Source organism: Episyrphus balteatus, chromosome 1 (genome assembly GCF_945859705.1).
Source record: "Episyrphus balteatus chromosome 1, idEpiBalt1.1, whole genome shotgun sequence".
Lineage (NCBI taxonomy): Eukaryota > Metazoa > Arthropoda > Insecta > Diptera > Syrphidae > Episyrphus > Episyrphus balteatus.
In genome coordinates, this window is record NC_079134.1 from 133,333,796 (window position 1) to 133,356,088 (window position 22,293).

Here is a 22,293-nt window from a genome sequence, read left to right on the forward strand (position 1 = left end):
GCCTCTTTTTAACAGTAGTTTTTCAAAAACTTGCCATTAATAGTATTTGCGATACTTTGGCCTTAAAATTTCCATCCTTTGTGTGAAATCTCGCAAAAGTATTAGGTACTAGCCACTTTTGAAAGGTTAAACTCATTAAACATCGATCTGAATCAAGAAGTTCCGATTCCGATTGTTTCCTCGGAAATCCATTTTAATTATAATAAAACAAAAACAAACAATTTTATCATTAACATTTTTGTATAATGTTGTATTTTAATTTTCATTTATTTCGATGAAATCTAATGTAATAAAAAAAATACAATAAAATAGACTCTTAAAAGAATTAAGGAAACAAAAAAATTGTTATTTATATTATTTATACAGTTAAAAGTTAAATCAAGAAATCTATTATGCTAATCTATTTCTGTTTCTGGCTATGTTTTCCGGGTTTTCCTTTGAATGACTTATTCTTATTAAAATCTTTTTTATTCTTTTTCAATTGTCCCATTTCTTTCGATTTCGATTCAAATTTCTTGTTCTTATTTTGTTTGATAGGTTTACCCTCCAATACGGGTACATCATCTATATCAATCTTTTTCTTTTGTTGCACAACTTCCTTAAGCTTTTGATTATTTTGTTGTTTTGCAGGGGATGCATTTACAGGCTTTCCAGGTTGATTTTTGTGATCTTTTTTGCCCTTATTGGGCTTTGACGCTTGGCCATTCTGGGGAAGGTTTTGCGCTTGTCCTGCTTCATTTTTGTTGCCTTTTTTCCCTTGGTTGGGCTTAGAAGCCTGGCCATTCTGGGGTTGGGATTGGGATTGCGCTTGTACAGCTTCATTTTGCTTTCCTTTCTTACCCTTGTTGTGTTTTGGCCCCTGGGAATTCTGAGGATGGGATTGCGCTTGGCCACTTGGTTTGGGAGAGGGTTTACCGTGCTGTTTAGGTTCAGTTTGTTGTTGGCTTTGTGGTTGTTTTGATTTAGCGTCATTTTTGTCAAACTTTTTCTGTTTTTGTTGATTTTTGTTATTCTTTTGAGCCGGGCTACCGTTTTGTGAAAATTGTTTCTGGTTTTGTTGTCCTTGGTTGGACTGTTGTTGATGTTGATTCTGTTTCTGGTGCTGGTTCTTATTTTTCTTTCCTTGGCCAGGGGCATTCGAATTCACATTTTGTTGATGTCCTTGTGGAAATGCTCCCTTATTCGGTTTGCCACCACCTTCAAATTTCTTTTTGTTACTCTCCTTGTTTCCCTGTTTGGATACTCCATTAGACACTCCATCTGTTGGTTTGTTTTGTTTCTTTTCCCAGTTTTTGGCTTCATTTTTATTTTCACCTTCATTGGGCTTTTCTTCGTCAGGTTTCTTCACCTTTTCCACCTTGACTGGTTTTTCGAAAACGTTTGCAACATACTTCTTAGCGCTTTCCTTCAACTTTTTCTTCTTCTGCTCCAATTCGACTTCACTCAAATAGGGGTGACCAGCACGTTTACCAAGTTTCTTCAATGGTTTTGGTTCGTCGTCTTCACCATTTTCTTCGGACTTTTCTTCAACAATTTCCTTCGACAACTCCTTCTCATCCTCCTCTTGCTCTTCCTTACTAATAGGAATTTGGTTTGAGAATTTCTTCAATTTAGCGACATAAAATCCATCCATGTTATGGGTGTGAGGGTAATAACGCCTGGTTAGGTTCATGCTCGGATGGAATCTAAATTGTCTGTAATTGACAAAGCCTTCGGTTCCGAAGTCTAATCCAGTTGGGACCAGTTTAACATTACGTTTTTTCAGAGCGTAATCAATGACCCATTCATTTTCTTCGGGAAGAATCGAACATGTTGAATAGACAATGTATCCTCCAGTTGTGGACTTGGCATCAACACAATCAATTGCAGTCAAGAGAAGTTTCCTCTGCAAATTATAACACCTCTGCACATCAATTTCTGACTTTGATGTCTTCACACTAGGATCCTTGGAGACAACTCCTGTTCCAGTACAAGGTGCATCCAATAGAATTCTATCGAATCCAGTCATAATTTTAGGGAACTTGCAACCATCTTCACAACTGACAACGGCATTTATTACTCCCAATCGATGGAAATTTGCAACAACAGCTTTAATACGGTCACGATTGGCATCGTTTGCAAAGAGTACACCAGTATTCTTCATTATAGCAGCAATATGGGATCCCTTGCCTCCTGGAGCCGAACACATGTCCAAAATACGTTCATTTTCTTGCGGAGCTAGAGCCATAACTGGAAGCATACTAGAAGCACCTTGAATCATATAATGACCAGCTAAGTATTCTGGTGTAGCTCCAAGTGGCACTTGAGAGCTGTAGACAACCAAACCAACTTTGGTCCATTTGCCAAGGGGATCTAAATTGACACCACGATTGATAAGAGCGGCAGCCAGATCACGACGTCTAGTTTTAAGACTGTTCGTTCTGATGGTTAGTGGACGAGCAACCTGAAAGGAAAACATGATTACATATTAGAATATATAAATACATACGAGTATTAGAACAAATAGACACATAGTTGAAGAGCCGAAATCTATTTTTGCTATAGTAAAAACGTGAGAACGCAAGTTTATAAGTATTTGGAATTTTTGAAACTATGACGACTAATTTTTCAATATATCAATATTCAATAATATCAATATTCAATATTAATTCGCAGTAATTGCGACTGGTACCAGAATAATCCTTTAAGACGATCAGATGTCACTGACTTAGTGTCGTTGCAAAGGTGTAAAAGGGCAATATTTTTGAGCACCGAAACAAATAAATGAAACGATTAAAAATTTTGCATTAGTTTGAAACTCTTATCCCTTGGCATATGAAAAATTGTCCTTATTCTCTTGCTCGTTAGCCATTATTTTTTCTAATTTTGATATTTTTCATTCAATTTTGCTACAGATTACAAAAAAAAGTGCTCACGATGTAGAATTTTAAAATTTTACCTAGATTAAGCTGCAATGGTAAATATTTTTATAAATTCATCTTAGACCAAATTTGATCCTAATATCATCCAGGAACGAGCTGCGTAACTTTTCGAAAAAAAAAACTATCAAACAAATTTTAGTGGAAAGTAGATACATATGTTTGAAGTATACTTTCTTTTTTACCTTGTTTAAATTTAATTTGATTCCATTGTTAAGCCTTAACTACATTGGCTCAAAAAGTTAAAAAGTACAAAAGTGAAAATTTTCAAACGCTTTTTTGGATAGTTTTTCAGACTGTAAAATTAAAACAAATGATGCAGAAAGCTTATTTTTTAGTGTAAAAAACAATTTGTGTACTCTTTTTAACAAAACAGTTGCGCCAGCCACAAAAAAAATATTTTTACTTTTGTACTTTTTCAAAAACTGGTGTATGTAGTTAAGCCTTTATTCATTTTTAATGTGCAATCACTGACAATATTTTTCGAAAAGAACACCAATATCAATATACCATGAGAAGCTAGAAAAAATGTTTGTTTTTTGTTGTTCTTGCTGTGTGATTTACATAACCGAAGATGTAAAATCTTCAAATCTTTTTATAACAGTAATAGAACTATATAACTTTTTTGAATCCGACTTTTAACTCCAATTAATTTAGAAAAAAAAAATTGTCAGTGCAGAGTTTTTTTTATGTTTTCTTTCTGCACTGCTTTTCAAAACAAAAAAAAACTTGAAAACTGAGTTGATAAAGGGTGAAAAACTGAAAATGATCCTAAAATTTCCGGATTATTGATGAAAAAAGCTAATTTTCAAAAACATTATTAAATCAATTTGTCTTTTTCAAATTAATAATACAAAATTAAACAATTTTTTCGTATAAATCATTATGTTGGATTTTTCTGTTTCTGAAATTTTACATTCATAGGTTACTTAAATGTTGGGCGCGAAGAAAAAATACTTCATTTTAATTTGTGTAGTCAGGAACTGTAGAACCAAAACCAGCAGAGAAACAAATGGAATTCGATAGTTTAGTCGACCAGAAAGTAAAAAAAAAAACAAGTTTTTATAGGTCGTTAAATTAAAAACAATATAATAATAAAATGTCTAACATAAGTCCCTAATCCGCTAGTACTCCATTCAAACATTTTAAATCAGGGGTCGAATTACGGCAAACGTTCGTTAACGTTGCCATGTGTCCCTATTTTGTTCTACTAATAGTTAAAACGTTAACGTACATATGATTGTAATCGTGGGCTGTGATTCGACACCTGGCTAAAGTTTAATTTTCATGAATTATTGTGAGGTTTCCTTAGGGCCAGTTGTACAAACGTGGGTCAGCCTTGGTTCAGGAATTTAACCCACCGATATCGGCGGATTAGCTGCGGGTCAACTTCGGTTCAAGCATGAATGTGGCTATTTCGAGATATATGAACCTTGAACCAGTGCTAAACTTCAGCCTTGCTACCGATTTCAGAAGATTACAGTTGCTGATCCACGGATTAAATATTTGTACAACTGGCCCTTAAAGTGAAATGTTAGTTGGGTGAACCTCCTTCGTAAAAGCTCAAATTAATTGTTACTCTGAAATACAAGCAATAACACTGGTCAACAAGGTTTTTGCCACAAGAACCAAAATATACTTTTCTAGTATTTTTTGGGGTGCTGAATCCGAATCTGAAGTCAAAAAAATTTGATTGGCCTTCGTTTTTGAAATATTACCGTTAGAAAATGTCAAAAACGTAATTTTGGCTGTTTTCGAGGTTATGTTTTTATGTGGAGTAATTCATTATAAATAAATTTGTAACGGTGCCTTTAAGAGCAAGTTTTATTCTTTCAAAAAATGTTTAAATCTTTCCGATATCTCTTTTATTGTCCGAGATATTTAAAATTTAAGTAGTGGTCTTTGAATCAGATACAACACCAACCAACCAAATTAAACTTTTTTTGCCACAAGAATCAAAATATACTTTTCTGAAGGTTTTTGGGATGCTGAACTCGAATCCACAATCAGAAAAATTCTATTAGCCTTCGTTCTTGAAATATAACCGTTATAAAATGCAAAAAAAGGGTTTTTTTATAACGGTTATATTTCAAGAACGGAGGCTAATAAAATTTTTTCGATTGCAGAGTTGAGTTCAGCAACTCAAAAACCTCCAGAAAAGTATATTTTGGTTCTTGTGGCAAAAATTCTGTGACCAGTGACTTGAACTTTAGATTAAGTTTAGTTTCTCTTTGGCTTATTAAATGAAACTTAAAATATCTCGAGCAATAAAAGAGATATCGGGAAAATTTGAACAGTTTTTGAAAGAAGAATATATGTTCTTATAATAACCGTTACAAATTTGTTTGTAATGAATTGCCCCACATAAAAACAGAACCTTGAAAACAGCCAAAATGACGTTTTTTAGCATTTTATAACGGTAATATTTCAAAAACGGAGGCCAATCAAAAAAACTACTAGAAAAGTATATTTTGGTTCTTGTGGCAAAAAAAAGTTAAATTTTGTTGACCAGTGTAATTATACCTAATTCGACAACCTTTTTTTTAATATTTGAAAATTTTGTTGCCGTACTGCTTTTTTACAGTTAAGTAGTGCTTACTTTAACACGTTGACTGCCACCGATAGATTTAGTAAAATCTTAAAGTAATAGAAGTTTACATACATACTTAGTTAAAAAACAGTCTGTTTTTTAACTTTGTAACTTACTTAAATGCCTTTAACATTTTATTGAATCGTTTAAAATTTTGAGTTATTGTGTTTAAAAAATGATGCTTAACAACACAACGAACTTGCTGACTAGACTAGATGAACAAAAATGAATATTAAAACAAACAATCTATCTAAAAAAAAATTTGTTTGTAAAGGAAAATGTCAGTGAACACAGTTTTTCATTGAATATTTTATAAATGGGAAAACTATATTTGCAAAACTTACCTCAGATGTTTCCAAATATTCCATAAGTTCATTGAGTGGAAACATATCCATCAATTTGGTCATTAAGAATTCATTATAACTGTAGTACAAGCACAAATCTTTCTTCAAAATTTCTATATATTCCGGACGACTTCGACCTTCTTGACGATATTTCTTAAAGTCAGATAGAACCAAAGTAATATCTTTAATTCTCTGTTGGACATCTTGCAAAGTGATTTCTTTTTCTTCTTCATCTTCTTCGGGGAATCGAAAGATTTCTTGATTATCAACAGACATTTGCATTTCAGCTTGCGACTCTTTGGCTTCTTTTTCCTTCTTCTTTTTCAACTTCTTATTGGCTTTTTCTATAGGAAGTTTGTCATCATCATCGTCACTGTCATCATCATCTTCTTCATCTTCATCGTCATCATTTTCTTCTTGTTCTGAGAGATCAAAATCATCGTCGGAATTCTTTTCATCGTCAGACAAATCTGCTAGTTTGCCAACTTTAAGTTTATCCATCGACTCATCTTCAGATTCTTCCTCCTCTTCTTCGTCACCCTCTTCATCGTCTTCCATTTCCTCGTCAAAAGATTCCCCATCATCACATTCAGCTAAATCCTCGTCATCCTCATCGTCTTCCTCATCGTCATCGTCTTCTTCATCTTCGTCACTCTCTCCATCACTTCCTTGAGGAGCAACTGGTTTTTTCTGTGACTTTTGCTTTGGAGTCAACCAGGATTTGTTCTCATCTGTAAAACCTTTAACTGGAGCTGCATCTTCCTCACCTGAACTCTCTTCCATGGATTCCTCCTGCTCCTCGGCATCAGAGTTAACTTCCTCTTCACTTTCGCTTTCATAATGTTGCTGTTTCTTGGGTTGTAGCTTCTTTTGCTGTTGTTTCTTTTTCAACTCATCTTTTTTGGCGACACGCTTAGCCAATCGTTGTTTCTGATGGTGAGATAATTTTTTATCAGGGTCATCCATTGGAGCTGTTGGAGAAAGATTTAATATTTGTGAAAAATCGAACTTTTAAAAAGAAAACAACACAAAATAATTACCGAAACTAGCTTTGGTGAATGTTGGCGGTTTTTGTTTTCTAGCTTTGCGACCTGGCCCTTTTTTGGGTTTTTCAGAATATTGGGCTTTGCGTCCCATTATGTGTTATGTTAATTAAAGATGTTTTATTTCAAAAATTAATAAATTTTATTCAAAAACGTGCCACACTTTTTGAATTAAAAAACGAAAACTTCAACAGCAGCAACACACGTGGGGTTGGCAAATGAAATTTCAACTTTTTGGAGAAATGTCAAATTTGACAAGAGTGTTTGATTGCCGAAAGTGAAGCCAAATTGAAAAAATAAATGAAGTTGTTCAGCGAACCGTGCGAACAGTACACATATAAAATGTAAGGCTTGGATTACACCGTCAACGAAATCGATCAACGCAAAGATGCACTGCGACGGGAGTGAGGGCACGTTGAATAAACGTGGTTCAGCCTCGGTTCAGGAATTTAATATACCGATTTCGGTGGATTAGTTGTGGATCAAGTTTGGTTCAAGTACGACTTTAGCTATTTTAACATAAATAAACCTTGATGAACCAGTCTGACAAACAATTTTGGTTCTATAAAGCTTTACAGATGCAATTGTTGCTTCTGTAAAGCATTATAGAAGCAAAATTGTTAGTAGGGCAGTACTAAACTGCACCTTCAACACCGATTTTAGAAGATAAAAGTTGCTGAACCACGGATTAAATATTTGTACAACTGGCCCTAAAAGGTAAGGTTAGGATTATAGGATTCAAAATGGGTTGGCTCTCACGTCATCAAAAATATATCTTTTTTAGAATATTAGGTGTGTTTTTCATTACCATCTTGCTTAAAGGCTTGGCCACATTGGAGGGTATGCGGTAGCGGTACGGGTAGCGGTGAGGGTACTTGTATGAAAAAAATTCCAAACTAACACATCAACGTTCAGGTGTGGAATTTTTTTAGTACAAATATCGTTACCGCTATACCGCATACCCTCCGGTGTGGCCAAGCCTTAACTGGACAAAAAAAGAACGCCTCTGGGCTTAGCGAGAAAAATTGGCAGCACTGCATATTAAATGTTCCGAAATTAGCTGACACCAAAAAAAAAATATAAAGTTGTTATATTTTTCGCTTTTGGGTTTTCTGTGTTCTTGAAAAAAAAAAAGTTAACTAACTATTAAATAAATATTTAAAATAATAATTGTCATTCCAAACATCAGTTTTGATGTTAATTGAAGTTTATTTGGTAGCACAGATTTAAATCTGTTGAAAAAGTTAAGCCCAGAGAATTCTAGGGGCTAAATAACTAAGCCCAAGGGGCTAAAGTGTTGTTGCATTTAACATGTAAATTGCTTAGCCCCGACTGCGTTTTTTTTGTCCAGTTAAGACCGGTGGTAAAACACACCTATTTAAGGCTTGGCCACACCGGAGGGTATGCTGTAGCGGTACGGGTAGAGGTAACGGTACTTGTATGAAAAAAATTCCAAACTGACATATCAACGTTCAGATATGGAATTTTTTTCATACAAATATCGTTACCGCTACCCGTACCTCTACCGCATACCCTCCGGTGTGGCCAAGCCTTTAGGTTAGGTTAGGTAATATGGGCTGACAGTTGATTTTGTTACCGTCACACTTAGATCAATGTAGATCCCTTGTGATACCCTGAAGTATTGTAACTTCATGAAAAAGTGTTAACCTATGAATGCTATGGTTGTTCAAGCCATTTGGAGGACTTGACAAAGTTCAGTAGGCTATTGCCTGAGAGTTCCGATAGTTCTTCTAATTCATTGAAGAAGTAGTTTCCTAAGAATTTTTTCCTAGTGCGACAGAGTGCTGGGCAGTGACAGAGGAAGTGAACAGTGTTTTCCTGTTCGTCCTCATTACCGCAGCCTCTGCATAGATCATCCGTACTAAGCCCCATTTTCTTTTTGTGGTATCCTAGTAGATTATGTCCCGTTAAGACGCCTATTAGGGATCTTAAGGAAGGTTTACTAAGTAGTAAGATCTTATTTGATTTTTTCTCGTCGAAGTTCGGCCATAGTTTCCTGGTGTGACCGCAGGTTTCTAGGAGGTTCCATCTTTCATTAGTTTTTTGTGAAATATTGTTGACGATATTTCGCTTTATTTCACATTGTGGGATTCTGATGCTATGGTCTATGAGAGAGGGATCAAGAACTGAGCCCTCCCTTGCAAGCTCATCCGCTTTTTCGTTGCCGAACACATCACTGTGGCCGGGAACCCAGCAGAGTCTTACATTATGCTGCGTACCAAGAACCCTAAGCTCTTCGCGACAGCAAGAAACAAGCTTTGACTTGATTAAGGTGGCAGAAATTGCTTTTATTGCCGCTTGGCTATCAATGAAAAAGGTGATGTCAGCAGGTGATATCGCCATCATGGATATTTGTTTAGCAGCATTTTTCACTGCCAATATCTCGGCTTGGAAGACACTGCTGTGATCGGGGAGCCTGAAAGAACTGGCAAGGTTGAGGTTTTCTGAGTAAAAACCTGCACCAACCCCAGTGTTCATTTTCGAACCATCAGTAAAGATGGCGATAGTCGACTCATTTGAGAAAGGTATACTGTTTTCCCAATCTTGTCTGTTAGGGAAACTGACATTAAAAGACTTGTTGAAGTCTAAGTAAGGGGTCATGTAATCTGTACTTACGTTGTTGCCAACGTAGTTCGAAAGGATCGTAGTATGGCCATTTTGACTAGTATTCCAAATGTTGGTTTGACTGAGTCGTAGGGCGCTGTTTGCCGCTAATTCTTTTACAAATAGATCTAAGGGAGTGAGATTAAGGATTGCTTCCAAGCCTGCGGTTGGAGTGGACCTCATCACCCCCGTAGTACTAATGCATGCTGTTCTTTGTACTTTGGTTAGGGTCTTCAAGTTCGTGGATTTCTCCAGAGCTTGCCACCAGACTAAGCTGCCATAGGTCAGAATGGGTCTGACAATGGCGGTATACATCCACATGATTATTTTGGGATTTGGTCCCCAGTTTCTGCCAAGAATTCTATTACATGAGTAAAGTGCAAACGTGGCTTTCTTGTATCTTTCTTGAATGTTTGGACCCCAGTTAAGTTTCTTATCCAAGATCACTCCAAGATATTTCGCTTTATCCGAAATCTTAAGTGGGGTGCCATCAATTTTTGGCACTGCAAAAGGAGGAATTTTCCTTCTGTTTGTGAAAAGTACCAGTTCTGTTTTTAGGGGGTTTACTTTAAGACCGCATCTCCTGGTCCAGTTACTGACCTTGGATAATGCGTTTTCTAATTGTTCGCTTACAGTGGTTAGGTATTTACCTGTCGCTAGAAGAGCTAGATCGTCTGCGTAGGCTATAACCTTAACACCGCTATAATTTAGTTTGATGAGAATCTCATTCATCACCAAAATCCAAAGAAGAGGTGATAGAATACCACCTTGTGGGGTTCCTCTAGATGCGTACATTTTTATATGTGACCCACCTAATTCACTATTGATTAGCCTGTTTTTCAACATGCATACGATCCATTTTATGATCGTGTCTTCTATTTTAAGGTCAGTGAGTGCTTTTTCAATGGCACTATTATGGACATTATTGAATGCTCCTTCGATATCTAGAAATGAAGCGAGGGTGTATTCTTTAACCGCAAGCGACTTTTCTATTGTTCTGACTGCACAGTGTAAAGCTGTCTCTACACTTCTACCTTTTGTGTATGCATGCTGAAAGGGTGATATAGTCTCCGGTATTAAATAACTGCGGATATGTATATCGATTAACCTTTCAAGTGTTTTGAGTGTAAAAGAAGTTAGACTGATAGGTCTGAAATCTTTGGGTTCTGTGTAACTGGATTTACCAGCTTTTGGTATAAAGACAACTTTGACTTCACGCCATATTTTAGGGACATACCCCAATTGTAGGCTATTTTGGAATATTGTGATCAGGTAAGGAATAATGAATTCACTACTTTTTTGCAGCATCAAAGGGAAGACGCCGTCTAGGCCTGGAGATTTATAAGGAGAGAAGGAGTTGATGGCCCAGATCCATCAACTCCTTCTCTCCTTATAAATCTCCAGGCCTAGACGGCGTCTTCCCAAGCCTTTAAGGCTTAACTACATTGGCTCAAAAAGTGAAAAAGTACAAAAGTGAAAATTTTCAAACGCATTTTTGTATAGTTTTTCGGCCTGAAAAATTAAAACAAATAATGCAGAAAGCTTATTTTTTGGTCTAATAAACAATTTGTATACTCTCTTTCACAAAACAATTGCGCTAGCCAGAAAAAAAATATTTTCACTTTTGTACTTTTTCAAAAAGTGGTGTATGTAGTTAAGGGCCAGTTGTACAAATATTTAATCCGTGGTTCAGCAACTTTTATCTTCTGAAATCGGTGGTAAGGTTCCGGTTTAGCACTGGTGCAAGGTCCAAATATGTAAAAATAGCCACATCCATGCTTGAACCGAAGTTGACCCGCAGCTAATCCGCCGAAATCGGTGGGTTAAATTCCTGATCCGAGGCTGAACCACGTTTGCACAACTGGCCCTAAAGGCTTAACTACATTGGCTCAAAAAGTGAAAAAGTACAAAAGTGAAAATTTTCAAACGCATTTTTGTATAGTTTTTCGGCCTGAAAAATTAAAACAAATAATGCAGAAAGCTTATTTTTTGGTCTAATAAACAATTTGTATACTCTCTTTCACAAAACAATTGCGCTAGCCAGAAAAAAAATATTTTCACTTTTGTACTTTTTCAAAAAGTGGTGTATGTAGTTAAGGGCCAGTTGTACAAATATTTAATCCGTGGTTCAGCAACTTTTATCTTCTGAAATCGGTGGTAAGGTTCCGGTTTAGCACTGGTGCAAGGTCCAAATATGTAAAAATAGCCACATCCATGCTTGAACCGAAGTTGACCCGCAGCTAATCCGCCGAAATCGGTGGGTTAAATTCCTGATCCGAGGCTGAACCACGTTTGCACAACTGGCCCTAAAGGCTTAACTACATTGGCTCAAAAAGTGAAAAAGTACAAAAGTGAAAATTTTCAAACGCATTTTTGTATAGTTTTTTGGGATGAACAATTAAAACAAATTATGCACAAAGCTTATTTTTTGGTCTAAAAAATAATTTGCATGCTCTTTAAAAAAATCTTTTCACTTTTGTACTTTTTCAAAAAGTCGTGTATGTAGTTAAGCCTTAAGGCTTCATGCATCACCTTAGTTTCTACTCATTAAAAAAAGGTGAAACAAAATTCAATTTGTGTTTCAGTGTAATCTCTGCTTTAAAAAAAAACTACCCTGCCACCTGTGAACAACTAGATGAACTATAAATGTTTAGAATTTCAGCAGCCATTTTTTTATTCTGAACACCAAAAAAAAAATCTTTTCCTTCCGCTACAAGACTCCGATTTTCTTTTTCTTTCCATTTGCTGTCAGCTATTCGTCGTGTAAAGTTGTATACGAAATTTGTAAGATTAGACAAACTAAAATGTCTCTTAAATTAATTAAAACATACAAATTAAAATGTGGCTGAAATTGTCTACAAAATCCATAAAAATGAATTAAAATGTAAGTAAATTATCAACAAAGTAAATTTAATTCAACTTGATACTAGTTTTTGTGGTTATTTTCTTCACGTGTTCCGAACTTTCGTCAATTTTCCTTTGCACAATCATTTTTCTGATAAAATTGGTTTGCAATTGTTTAAAATATGACACAAAATACTGAACTAAAATGTATTTTCTACGCAGAGATATATAACTACGGATTTAACCATATTTGTTAGCCGTAGAACAAACGTTCTGCAATAAAATCCGCATGAACTATCACTACTTTGTGCATTCATTCTTTGAATCATAAAAGTAGTATAGAATTTAGCTACATTTCAAATCATCAAACTTATTTTAATCTATAATTTCTTCTTTTTCAATTCCAGATGATGAACTAAAGTCTCGACAGAATCTCAAGACTCAAAATGATCGTCGTTTTTTATGTCCTTTTAAAAAGGTAAGTTTTCAATTAAAAAATATACTTTCTTTCATTAATTTCATTTGTAATGATGTTCGAGCATGAGTCGCTGGTTAAAAGATTATATTTAACCACTTTTCCCAGTGCTTTTACCTGCTCGAAGATTAAAGATTTTCGCCCAAGCATAACCCAAAATTCATCTCCACATGTTTTGCGGTGCATATTTTTTTAGCGGAAATTACATCTTCATCCTCAAAATAAATACAATTTCTTTTTGAATTATCCCAAAGACTAATTTATTGTGTCTTCTTTTTCAGTTTGAGGAGCATCTGGCTTGGATGAATAATACGCTATTCTAGCGGGAGTTAAAACGTCAAGTGCGATAAATGGTAATAATTTTCCCAATTTAAAATAATTTAAATATTAAAGACTTCAATGATGAAACATATATTTTCTGACACCTCATATGAATCAATGTGATTCCACTGTTAATATTAAATCTGAAGAGTCTTTCAAATAAAATTATATTAATTTGATTTGAGTTCAAACATTTGGTATCTTTTTTAACACAGAATTTTTTACTTTCTTTTTAGGTAAGACGCCTTTATTGGAAAGCCAATCATTGAAGAAGTTGATGCTTTAGCTGATTTGCTTGAATATTTTGTTTAAATAAAAAAAATTATACTGAACTAAATTATATTTATTTTTTTATATCTATTTTTTGAAGTTGCGACAGTTAAGTTTTTTTATATTTGTGTCAAATAGTCGCCAATATAACTTTGTTTAAAGAAAATGACTCGCTCTAGGAACAGTCGGCCTTATCACGAATTCCATTCGTATCGGAAATTTGTTACGATTCCCTAAAAAACAATCACGGAATCCGTTCGTAATGAAAAATTTCACACAAATCGTCACTACAATCGGATTTTGTGATTTTTTTCGGGAATCGTAGACAGTTTCCGATACGAATGGAATTCGTATTAGTGGTAATTCCCTTCGTATCGGAGATTTGCTACGAATTCGATAAAACAATCGCCAGTGGCTTCTAAGGCTAGTTGTTTTCCTGTTGTTTTAGTACAGACGAAGTCCATAAGGGCTGATTATTGGTTTTAAATAGAAGTCTCAAGCGCTATTTACCTTAAAATGTATTCGATTTCCGTAAAAAAAAATCAAAGGACAACAATTTTTTTTTCAATTGAGCCCTTCTAAGAATAAGCTCTACAAAGAGCTATTTAATCAAAAGTGATCTTCAACCTATCTTTATATCTTCGAAATGAATTTTAACATTTTCCAGTAAACCGCTTTTCCTTTGCCTTTTAAATTAACTCGGCTTTGTAGTGTGGGAGTCCAACCATTTGATGTACATATTTTGGAATACCATGATTGCTCCTTCTTGAGCTGTTGACTTCCTGTTGTCGCTATTTGCTGCGCCATTGGCTAGCTGTTAAATATCTCCTTCGATACCATTCCTTAGAGTTAAACCTAAAGCTACTTTTTTTTCAAAAACGATCATCTAATTACCGACCAATCCATTGTTTCTAATGTCTTTGAAATACTGATTATGATAAACTCACTAAATTGCGAGAAATAGCATTTTTACATGGGGTATGAAAAATCGTGTGGAATTCAATGAATCTAAAACCCAAAGCTGTTTCCTGTCGTCAAAGATAAATATTCCTTCTGTACAATTACCCGTGAAAAGACAAAAACCGGAATGTGGGTTTCAGTTTTCTTGAGTAAGAAAGCTTTAACTTATAGTCCAAGCGGCGACCGTCGAGTTACTTAGCTCATAAGGTTAGAGGTTAAAATTGGTGTCAAATGAAAGATAAGTTAATACTGAAAATAGAAAAATAGGGTTGCCACTTCTAAAATAGGAACTTCCATGTGGCAACCCTATTTTAAAGGAAAAATTGTCACATAACTAATACATTCATATCTTTGTTGTTTGGTCAGATAAACAAATTTTTGAAATGCCAAACGAAAGTCAAAATAGTAAAAAAAAAAATAATAGGGGTATTCACGTAAACGCGGAAAACCCATAGAAACTGTAGAAACCGTAGAATTTTCTATCGGTAGAAATGAGCTGTCAAAATTTGTATGGGGAAAATATTCTGCAAACCATAGAATTTTATCTCACAAATTTGAAGCAGAAACCGTAGAAAAAAATCTGATAAACTTTGGGTGTGTTCAATCACCTATCGGATAGGCTATCTGTGTTACCCGTATCTGGAATAATCTTTTTGAACGCGATTTATGTCTTATTATTCAGATAACCACAAATAAAATATGTTAATACTGAAAAAAAGAATATTATTTTATCTGAGCAAATTACATTTTTTTTCTATTGTTGCATAGTATTTGCAAAATTAGCTTGACTTTATTTTTTTAATTGAACAAATTTTATAAGTTCAATTTGACGTTTAACAAACAGCTGTTTGTTTCCCTTGTTTACGCAATTATTTTCTGCTGGGGTGTTCATTTAAACCTTTTGCGGAATTTTCTATTTTTCTGCAAAGTAGAAAATTATCTCGTTACGTGAATACCCTTAATGTAAAGAAAGTAACCTTACAAATGTGGTAACCCCATTCAAATGAAAACAACACTGACAAAATTTTTCTTTGAACAAAACAATATAACTTTTTATGCACTAGAAAGCTGAACTATACACTATATTTTAGATAATACTCTCTTCTATCTGAAAAATGCCGGGTGCCACTTCGCAAATGCAGACAAGTACTCGGCAACCCTACTCAAATGCTAAAAAAACACTTAAATCACTTGTTTTTAAGCCAATGTGTATAATATTTGACATAGTTAAAGGCTATAAAATACATCATGTCTAGCTAAGAATCTCTTCTATCTAAAAAAATGTCAGGTGGCACTTCGCAAATGCAGACAAGTACTCGGCAACCCTACTAAAATGCTAAAAAAACACTAAAATCACTTGTTTTTAAGCCAATGTGTATAATATTTGATAGAGTTAAAGGCTATAAAACACATCATGTTTAGCTAAGACTCTTCTATCTAAAAAATGTCGGGTGCCACCTGGCAAATGCAGACAAGTACTATGTATGAGAAATTGAATGGTTATTGGTGAATATTTAGGGATTATTCCCCCCATCGATAGCTCTATATCCATTCGATTTATTGAAAGATAAAAACCACAAGACTTTCATACTCCATAGTTTTCTTATGTTCGTTAAAATTTAAAAAAAATCTCTAAAAAGTTGTCCATTTTTATAACAAAAAAATTTATTGCACTTTTAAAAATCATTTTTTACCAAATTCGCCTTCTCTCGCAATGCAATTTCTCTTTCCTGATTCGCAATCATCCGATCTCCCTTTGACTTCTTTCCAATTCCCAATTTCGGAAGTCCTCGATTGAGTCCTTCTAACAAAACACAAGCTTTGCAGGGTTGTTGAGATGATACAAAGCCACACCGTTCACATATCCCCCGAACGGGTTTCTTTATAGTATCCTTAAATTCCAATTGTTCTCCAGAATAAATAATATCCATAATCACAGATGGTCGAATTTTCTCCAAATCCTTAAGGAATGCCCTTGCATGTCCTCGATAAGCATTCGGAGCAAAAACACATTCTGTGGAAAAGTAAACAAGCTTTTTATAATGAGCATACATTACGATTTCTTTCTCATAAGCATATTTCAATGGTTTAACTCGAGGAATAGAATCTTCGCTGCCGCCAGTTTTGATGTCAGTACAACGTCGTAGTCTGGCTGTATCCCCACGTAAGATATTCATCAAAACAGTTTCGGCTATATCATCTGCATTGTGTCCAGTTGCAATGCAATCAACTTCAAGTAGTTTGGCTCCTCTGTCTAAAGCTTGTCGACGAAATACACCACAGAAGGTACAATTATTTGATCGACCGATTTGTCCAACAATTCGATCCATTGTCCAACCGTATAGTTCTTCATAGGATAGAATTTTCAAAGGCATTTTGTAATCATCTCGATTTTGTTTGACCGTTTCTAAACTATCATCTCGATAGCCAGTTATACCTTCGTCAATTGAGAGAAGTACTAAATCGAGACCATAGTTGTGTCTGTCGTTAAGAAGTTTCAGGACATGAGCGAGAACGGTGGAATCTTTGCCACCACTGGCAGCGACAGCTACTTTCTCCCCCTTTCTAAAGAGTGCACTGTCTTGGATTGTATTGTGGATTTCAGCTTCAAATGCAGCAAAGAAACACTCTTTGCAAAGAGCATCTCCAGTTTTTGGACGCTAAGATAATTTTGATTGAATTGCAATTTGATTTAATTTCTATTTCGTGTATTTACCTTTAGAGATGCATTTTTTCCACAATTCGATTTACAACTAATAGGCATTGTGGATAATTTGTATTAAATTGTTTATAAAAATATTAACCACATGCGATATTTTTTTGCTGTTGTGAAATTTGTTTATATGACGAATGACAAGAGAATGGCTGTATTCAGCCAAATTGGTACAAAATAAAATTGGGTAGCATTCAGCAATAGAAATAATTTTATGGCTGTGGGTTTTTAAGGCGGTGGCTACACAGTATTGTGCCCAAATAACGTTCCAATTTACATTTTCTAGGAACTAACGTCAAAAAGAGGAGAATCCTCACCCTTCTTGCCTACAACCTGAATGGATAGGCGATTAAAAAGTGGCGATTTCGCCAAGAAATGCGAAAACAGTACTCCCAAGCTTTTTTATAATAGCGTGAATAAAAATGTTTATTTTAAATTTGTTGACATTAAGGGCCAGTTGTACAAACGTGGTTCATCCTCGGATTAACGTTTGAACTCGGTTCAACTCATTTGCAGTGTTGTACAATCGAGGTTCAGGTCTTAACCCACAGCTGAACCACGATCAGAAGTTACCCACCTATATTGGTGGGTTAGCAGTGGTTCAGCCATGGATCAGGTCATAAACAAAAAATACCAAGACTGGAAACTCGGCGGTCAACTGACGTTTGCCTGCAAGCTGCGAGGTGTGGTGAATGTCGTGAACCTATCGTTGTGTTCGTGTTGGATGTGTGGTGAATGTCGTGAATCTATAAATGTGTGCGTGTTAACGTCAGTTAACGTCATTTACCAACGTGGTGGCTTTCACATATATTCACAGACAGCACTGTACACAAAAGGGTTTTGGGGGGAAAGACGTACGAAATTTTCCAGTCTTGGTATTTTTTGTTTATGGATCAGGTGATTTAAAGTGGAAAAAATGTTGCTTTCTCACTTTAATCTGAATTCTTTGACAGTTCAGGTAAAAGCTCGTGGAAATTATGTGGTTTTCCCAAATGATTGGGGTGCTTTTTTTTATTTGTTTTGGATGTGTTTTTGATCTAAATACCCTTCAAGCAAACAGGTCCGACCTCGGTCCGAATCCGCTCCGCCTGAGGCGGAGCTGAGTCCGACTTCGGATCAGAAACTGGTCCGAAGGCGGCTCAAATTAGTATGGAAATTATAATCACCGCGAAGTCGATTGCATATGTATTGATGTGGTGAATATCTCCATTCCGAGAAAATGGAGCCGAAGGCGGACCTGAGTCGGAGCAGCGAAAACCTACCAGAAAGAGGAATAAAAAAGGGATGAAGTATCGCATTCGCGACCAAAAAAAAGAACAAGATTTATTTTTTTTTTCACTGAAACTGTTTTATTTTTTATTTAATTTTGGCAAACGAAATTTTCACAATATAAAATACAATACATTTTTTTCATTTTATTTTATTTGTTGTTGCTGCTGTTGTTGGTGTTTTTTTAGATGCCCAATCGCATGTTTCACCTTCTGCCTTTTTCTTCATCATTAGAGATTACATCTACATAACAAGAAGAAACAACATTTTAACCCAAACACTTTGAGCGATATATACAACATACCTTTTTTTGTTTCCATATTGTTTATAATTTGATATTGTTTATAATTATACTAATATTATAATAACAACGAGACACGACGCGACGCGACTATACACTTCAACGAAACATAACAAAATGACGCTTTTGCTCTTGTTGGCTATGTCTGTTTCACTTTTTTTTCCATTTCTCACTTTCCACCACGATTCTCGTTCGACTTTGTGTTCATACACAAAAAGTTGCAAGTGTGTGAGTGCAACCCCGCTTTTCTCGGTCGGAGGTCGGACTGTCTTTTCTGGACTCCGTTTTCTTGCTTGAAGGGTAATAAATAAAATAATAGCTGCGTTCCTTTGGAAATATTTATCTACTGCTTAGTACTTAAAGCTGCTTTGAACTACTTTTTCAGTATAGCAAAAGTAGATCAAAGTAGTTTTAAGTACTAAGCAGTAGATAAATATTTCCAAAGGAACGCAGCTAATAATAACACAGCCACTTTTATTGATTTTTAATACTTCTTTATTTATTTATTTATTTTATAAATGGATACAATATTCTTCACAAAAAAAAAACAACAAAAAATAAATAAAACAACCTTCCAAGAATGCTCCTCTTCCTCATCAGCCCATTAAATGAATAGTGGCCGCCATTAGAAGTGGCCAAAAACTAGTTTCACTAAAATATTACTATACATTTGTGTATTTTATTCCAAATCACAATACGATACATTTTCTCGAACTTGTGCTTTATAAAATAAGGACAACTGACAGTGACATTAGGTATATATATACTAAAATTTGCTTGTATATAAGCCTGATCTGCGGTTCAGCTTACTCTCACTTGATCCAGAACTGTACAACCCACTCAAAGTTGAACCTGGTTCAAGAGTTAACTCGAGTTCAGCTGATCCGTGGGTTAACCCTCAATTTGTACAACTGGCCCTAAGGGAGAGTTGTACAAATATTTAATCCATGGTTCAGCAACTTTATCTTCTGAATTCAGTGGTAAAATTGATTTTTAGCACTGGTTCTAGGTCCATATAGGTTGAAATAGCTAAATCCATCCTTGAACCAAAGTTGATCCACTGCTAATCCACCGAAATCGGCGAGTTAAATTCCTGATCCGAGGCTGAAACACGTTTGTACAACTGGCCCTAAGTGCCAGTTGTAAAAACGTGGATCAGCCGTGGTTCAGGAATTTAACTCGCCGATTTCGGCGGATTAGCTGCGGGTCAACTTTGGTTCAAGTATGGATGTGGCTATTTAAACATATATGAACCTTCAACGTGTGCTGATCAAAAGTCGCTGATCCACGGATTAAATATTTGTATAACTGGCCCTAAGAGTGTAAAAAACGACTTTTTGAAATAGTACGAAAAAAATGGTTTTCTTTCCCAAGCTGAATCTCCGAAATTATAACTGTTAAAAATCTAAATGATAGCTAACAACCATAAGGTTTAAGTCTGCAAAGTTTCAAAATTTTGAAACAAATAGTTTGGCTGGAATTTAAAATTGATTGGAAAAGGTCCGAAACCCCATATGTTATTTCCATAAGAAACTTCAGCCGCTTGTCGGCACGGTTTAAAATTAAGTTAGAGACTTGAAACTTGGGGAATATTTTTTTTTTTATTTATTTCCAACTATATAAGCCCTTGGGAGCATACAATTTTTTTTAAAAATAAGGACCACCCTAATGAATATATGGCCCACTGAACATAAAATTTCTAATTCGAAGTGAGAAAATTTTTATATATAATGAACTAGAGGAAATGAAGTATAAACTAAAGGGTATGATTGTTGATAATTAAATTACGATTATATTGCCTGGAAAGCCCTATCAGCCAGAATCAATCGGTTGCGGGCACCCCATTGTGTCGTGATTCGATCCCAGTTTTCAAGCGTTAAGTCTAGTACGCAGCTGATGCGAAACGAAATTTTCCATAGGCTTAATTAATGAAAAATAGTTTTAATTCAGGGTTAAGGCTTAACTGCATACTACACCACTTTTTGAAAAATTACAAAAGTCAAAATATTTTTTTTCTTGCTAGCGCAATTGTTTGAAAATGTTCACTTTTGTACTTTTTCACTTTTTGAGCCAATGTAGTTAAGGCTTTTATCACATACTGTTTCACTTTAGTGTATTCTCATACACCTCTTAATAATGTTTAAAAAGTAATACATAAAAGAAAGTTTAATGTTTCTTTTACAATTTACAACAACTCCAGCTCCAGCCACGAAAAATAAAAAAAATTAAGGGGTTTATTCGAAAAAAAAGTTTTTTTTTCTTTTTTTTCTCGCATCCAACCGAAGCATTCAGTGTTGAAAACTAAATAAGTACTTAATTACATATAATTTTAAAATAATTAAGTTTGACGCATTATGCTACAAATGAACATCACTGCATTAAACTTTTTTTTTAAGTTACACATTTATTGATTTAAAATAAAAGTCCTCTGTGTCCCGTCTTCCCTACATTGAATTTTTTTTTAAACCAAAAGCGAAGCAATTTTAACTATAGGAGCAAGTTTATATTACCCGCAATTGTACATTCCATTAATACAAACGATCAATATTAAAACTATTTAACATTTTATTCATTAAGTAGGTAATGATTATATTTCTGCCGTTATTTACACATAAGTTTTGTTAGTTTAATTTAAAAACAAAAATATAAATAAATTAGTTGTAGCTATTAAAAGCACACCCAATATAATATTTGAATATTCAACCTTCAAATGACCCCCAACATCAGTTGACAAATTTGCTGAGATAAGTTGATATTTAAATGATTTAACTGCGGACACCATTTCCGGAAAGGTCCAATTCTGTTCAAAAAGAAGTTGCAATGCATTAAACAGTCTTTCAACCTTAAAAAAAAAAAAAATTAGTTGAATATCTTAAAATATCAAAAATAATCACCTTGCTAATAAAACCCGATGCAACTGTGCTTATATGGGCATTTATATAAAAATATGGAACCAAACAAAGGGTTGATTCTTAACGAAAAAATCGTTTAAATTCAAAGTCATTAGTTTTGCAAGCTCTTTTAAAAATTCTTACCAAATGCATAAGGAAATTTCCTTGTAATAAGCCGAACACCCAGAAAGTACATCGAAGTCGTAAGTCCACATAAACTAAGAAAAACATAAGATACTAAAAAGAACTCATAACGCTTATTAACGTAACCATGAAATAGCCACAACTTATTGAACATTTTCTTCATTTCATAAATTCTTTCAACTGCTACTTTGCATGAAAATTTATAAGTTAATATCAAATCATTGAGATGTTCTATTTCTTGAGCCATTTGAGAAAGTCTATCACCAATGTAACGTGTATAGTATATAAACATGAGGATTCCCAAGTGATAGAAAACTCTTGAAAACTGAACACAGATAATACCCAAAGCCCAATTTTTTTGAGTTCGATAAGTAGCTAGAACCACTGCAATATAAACAATCGGCGGAATAAATGTCATTAAGAGAAAATCCTTCTTGAATATCGTTTGCAGAGAATCTGAATTTGAAACAAACTTTTTATCGATCTCATTAATTTGATTCCAAATTTTCACATCGGATTTCCATTTTATAAATGATTCTGAAATCATTAAAATATGAACCAAAATTGGACCAACTATTGCAACAC

The 22,293-nt window shown here is 34.7% G+C and overlaps 2 protein-coding genes and 1 long non-coding RNA gene across 3 annotated transcripts; 1 reads left to right on the forward strand and 2 right to left on the reverse strand.

The window, feature by feature from the left end:
• Positions 1-229: 229 nt before the first annotated feature.
• LOC129905281 (uncharacterized) lies at positions 230-7,135 on the reverse strand. The gene is made up of 3 exons (XM_055980721.1): positions 6,893-7,135; positions 5,853-6,823; positions 230-2,443 (listed from the first exon to the last, which is right to left on the reverse strand). Exons 1-3 carry the CDS (start codon positions 6,987-6,989, stop codon positions 401-403), a joined length of 3,111 nt encoding a protein of 1,036 aa, XP_055836696.1. The 5' UTR covers positions 6,990-7,135; the 3' UTR covers positions 230-400.
• Positions 7,136-12,256: 5,121 nt separating this feature from the next.
• Positions 12,257-13,176, forward strand: LOC129905292 (uncharacterized). The gene is made up of 3 exons (XR_008770599.1): positions 12,257-12,404; positions 12,772-12,842; positions 13,121-13,176. It is a non-coding gene; the product is annotated as an uncharacterized LOC129905292 (long non-coding RNA).
• A 2,862-nt stretch (positions 13,177-16,038) lies between these two features.
• LOC129905286 (cytoplasmic tRNA 2-thiolation protein 1) lies at positions 16,039-17,234 on the reverse strand. Its single transcript, XM_055980728.1, has 2 exons — positions 17,107-17,234; positions 16,039-17,050 (listed from the first exon to the last, which is right to left on the reverse strand). Exons 1-2 carry the CDS (start codon positions 17,152-17,154, stop codon positions 16,067-16,069), a joined length of 1,032 nt encoding a protein of 343 aa, XP_055836703.1. The 5' UTR covers positions 17,155-17,234; the 3' UTR covers positions 16,039-16,066.
• Positions 17,235-22,293: the final 5,059 nt, after the last annotated feature.

Excerpts from the sequence above, each read along its gene's own strand:
- LOC129905286 (XM_055980728.1), bottom strand. The coding sequence starts at position 17,154 with ATGCCTATTAGTTGTAAATCGAATTGTGGAAAAAATGCATCTCTAAAG. Across the intron at positions 17,051-17,106 it reads GAAAAAATGCATCTCTAAAG|CGTCCAAAAACTGGAGATGC; the intron begins GTAAATACACGA and ends AAATTATCTTAG.
- LOC129905281 (XM_055980721.1), bottom strand. The coding sequence starts at position 6,989 with ATGGGACGCAAAGCCCAATATTCTGAAAAACCCAAAAAAGGGCCAGGT. Across the intron at positions 6,824-6,892 it reads ATTCACCAAAGCTAGTTTCG|CTCCAATGGATGACCCTGAT; the intron begins GTAATTATTTTG and ends TTTCTCCAACAG. Across the intron at positions 2,444-5,852 it reads AATATTTGGAAACATCTGAG|GTTGCTCGTCCACTAACCAT; the intron begins GTAAGTTTTGCA and ends TTTTCCTTTCAG.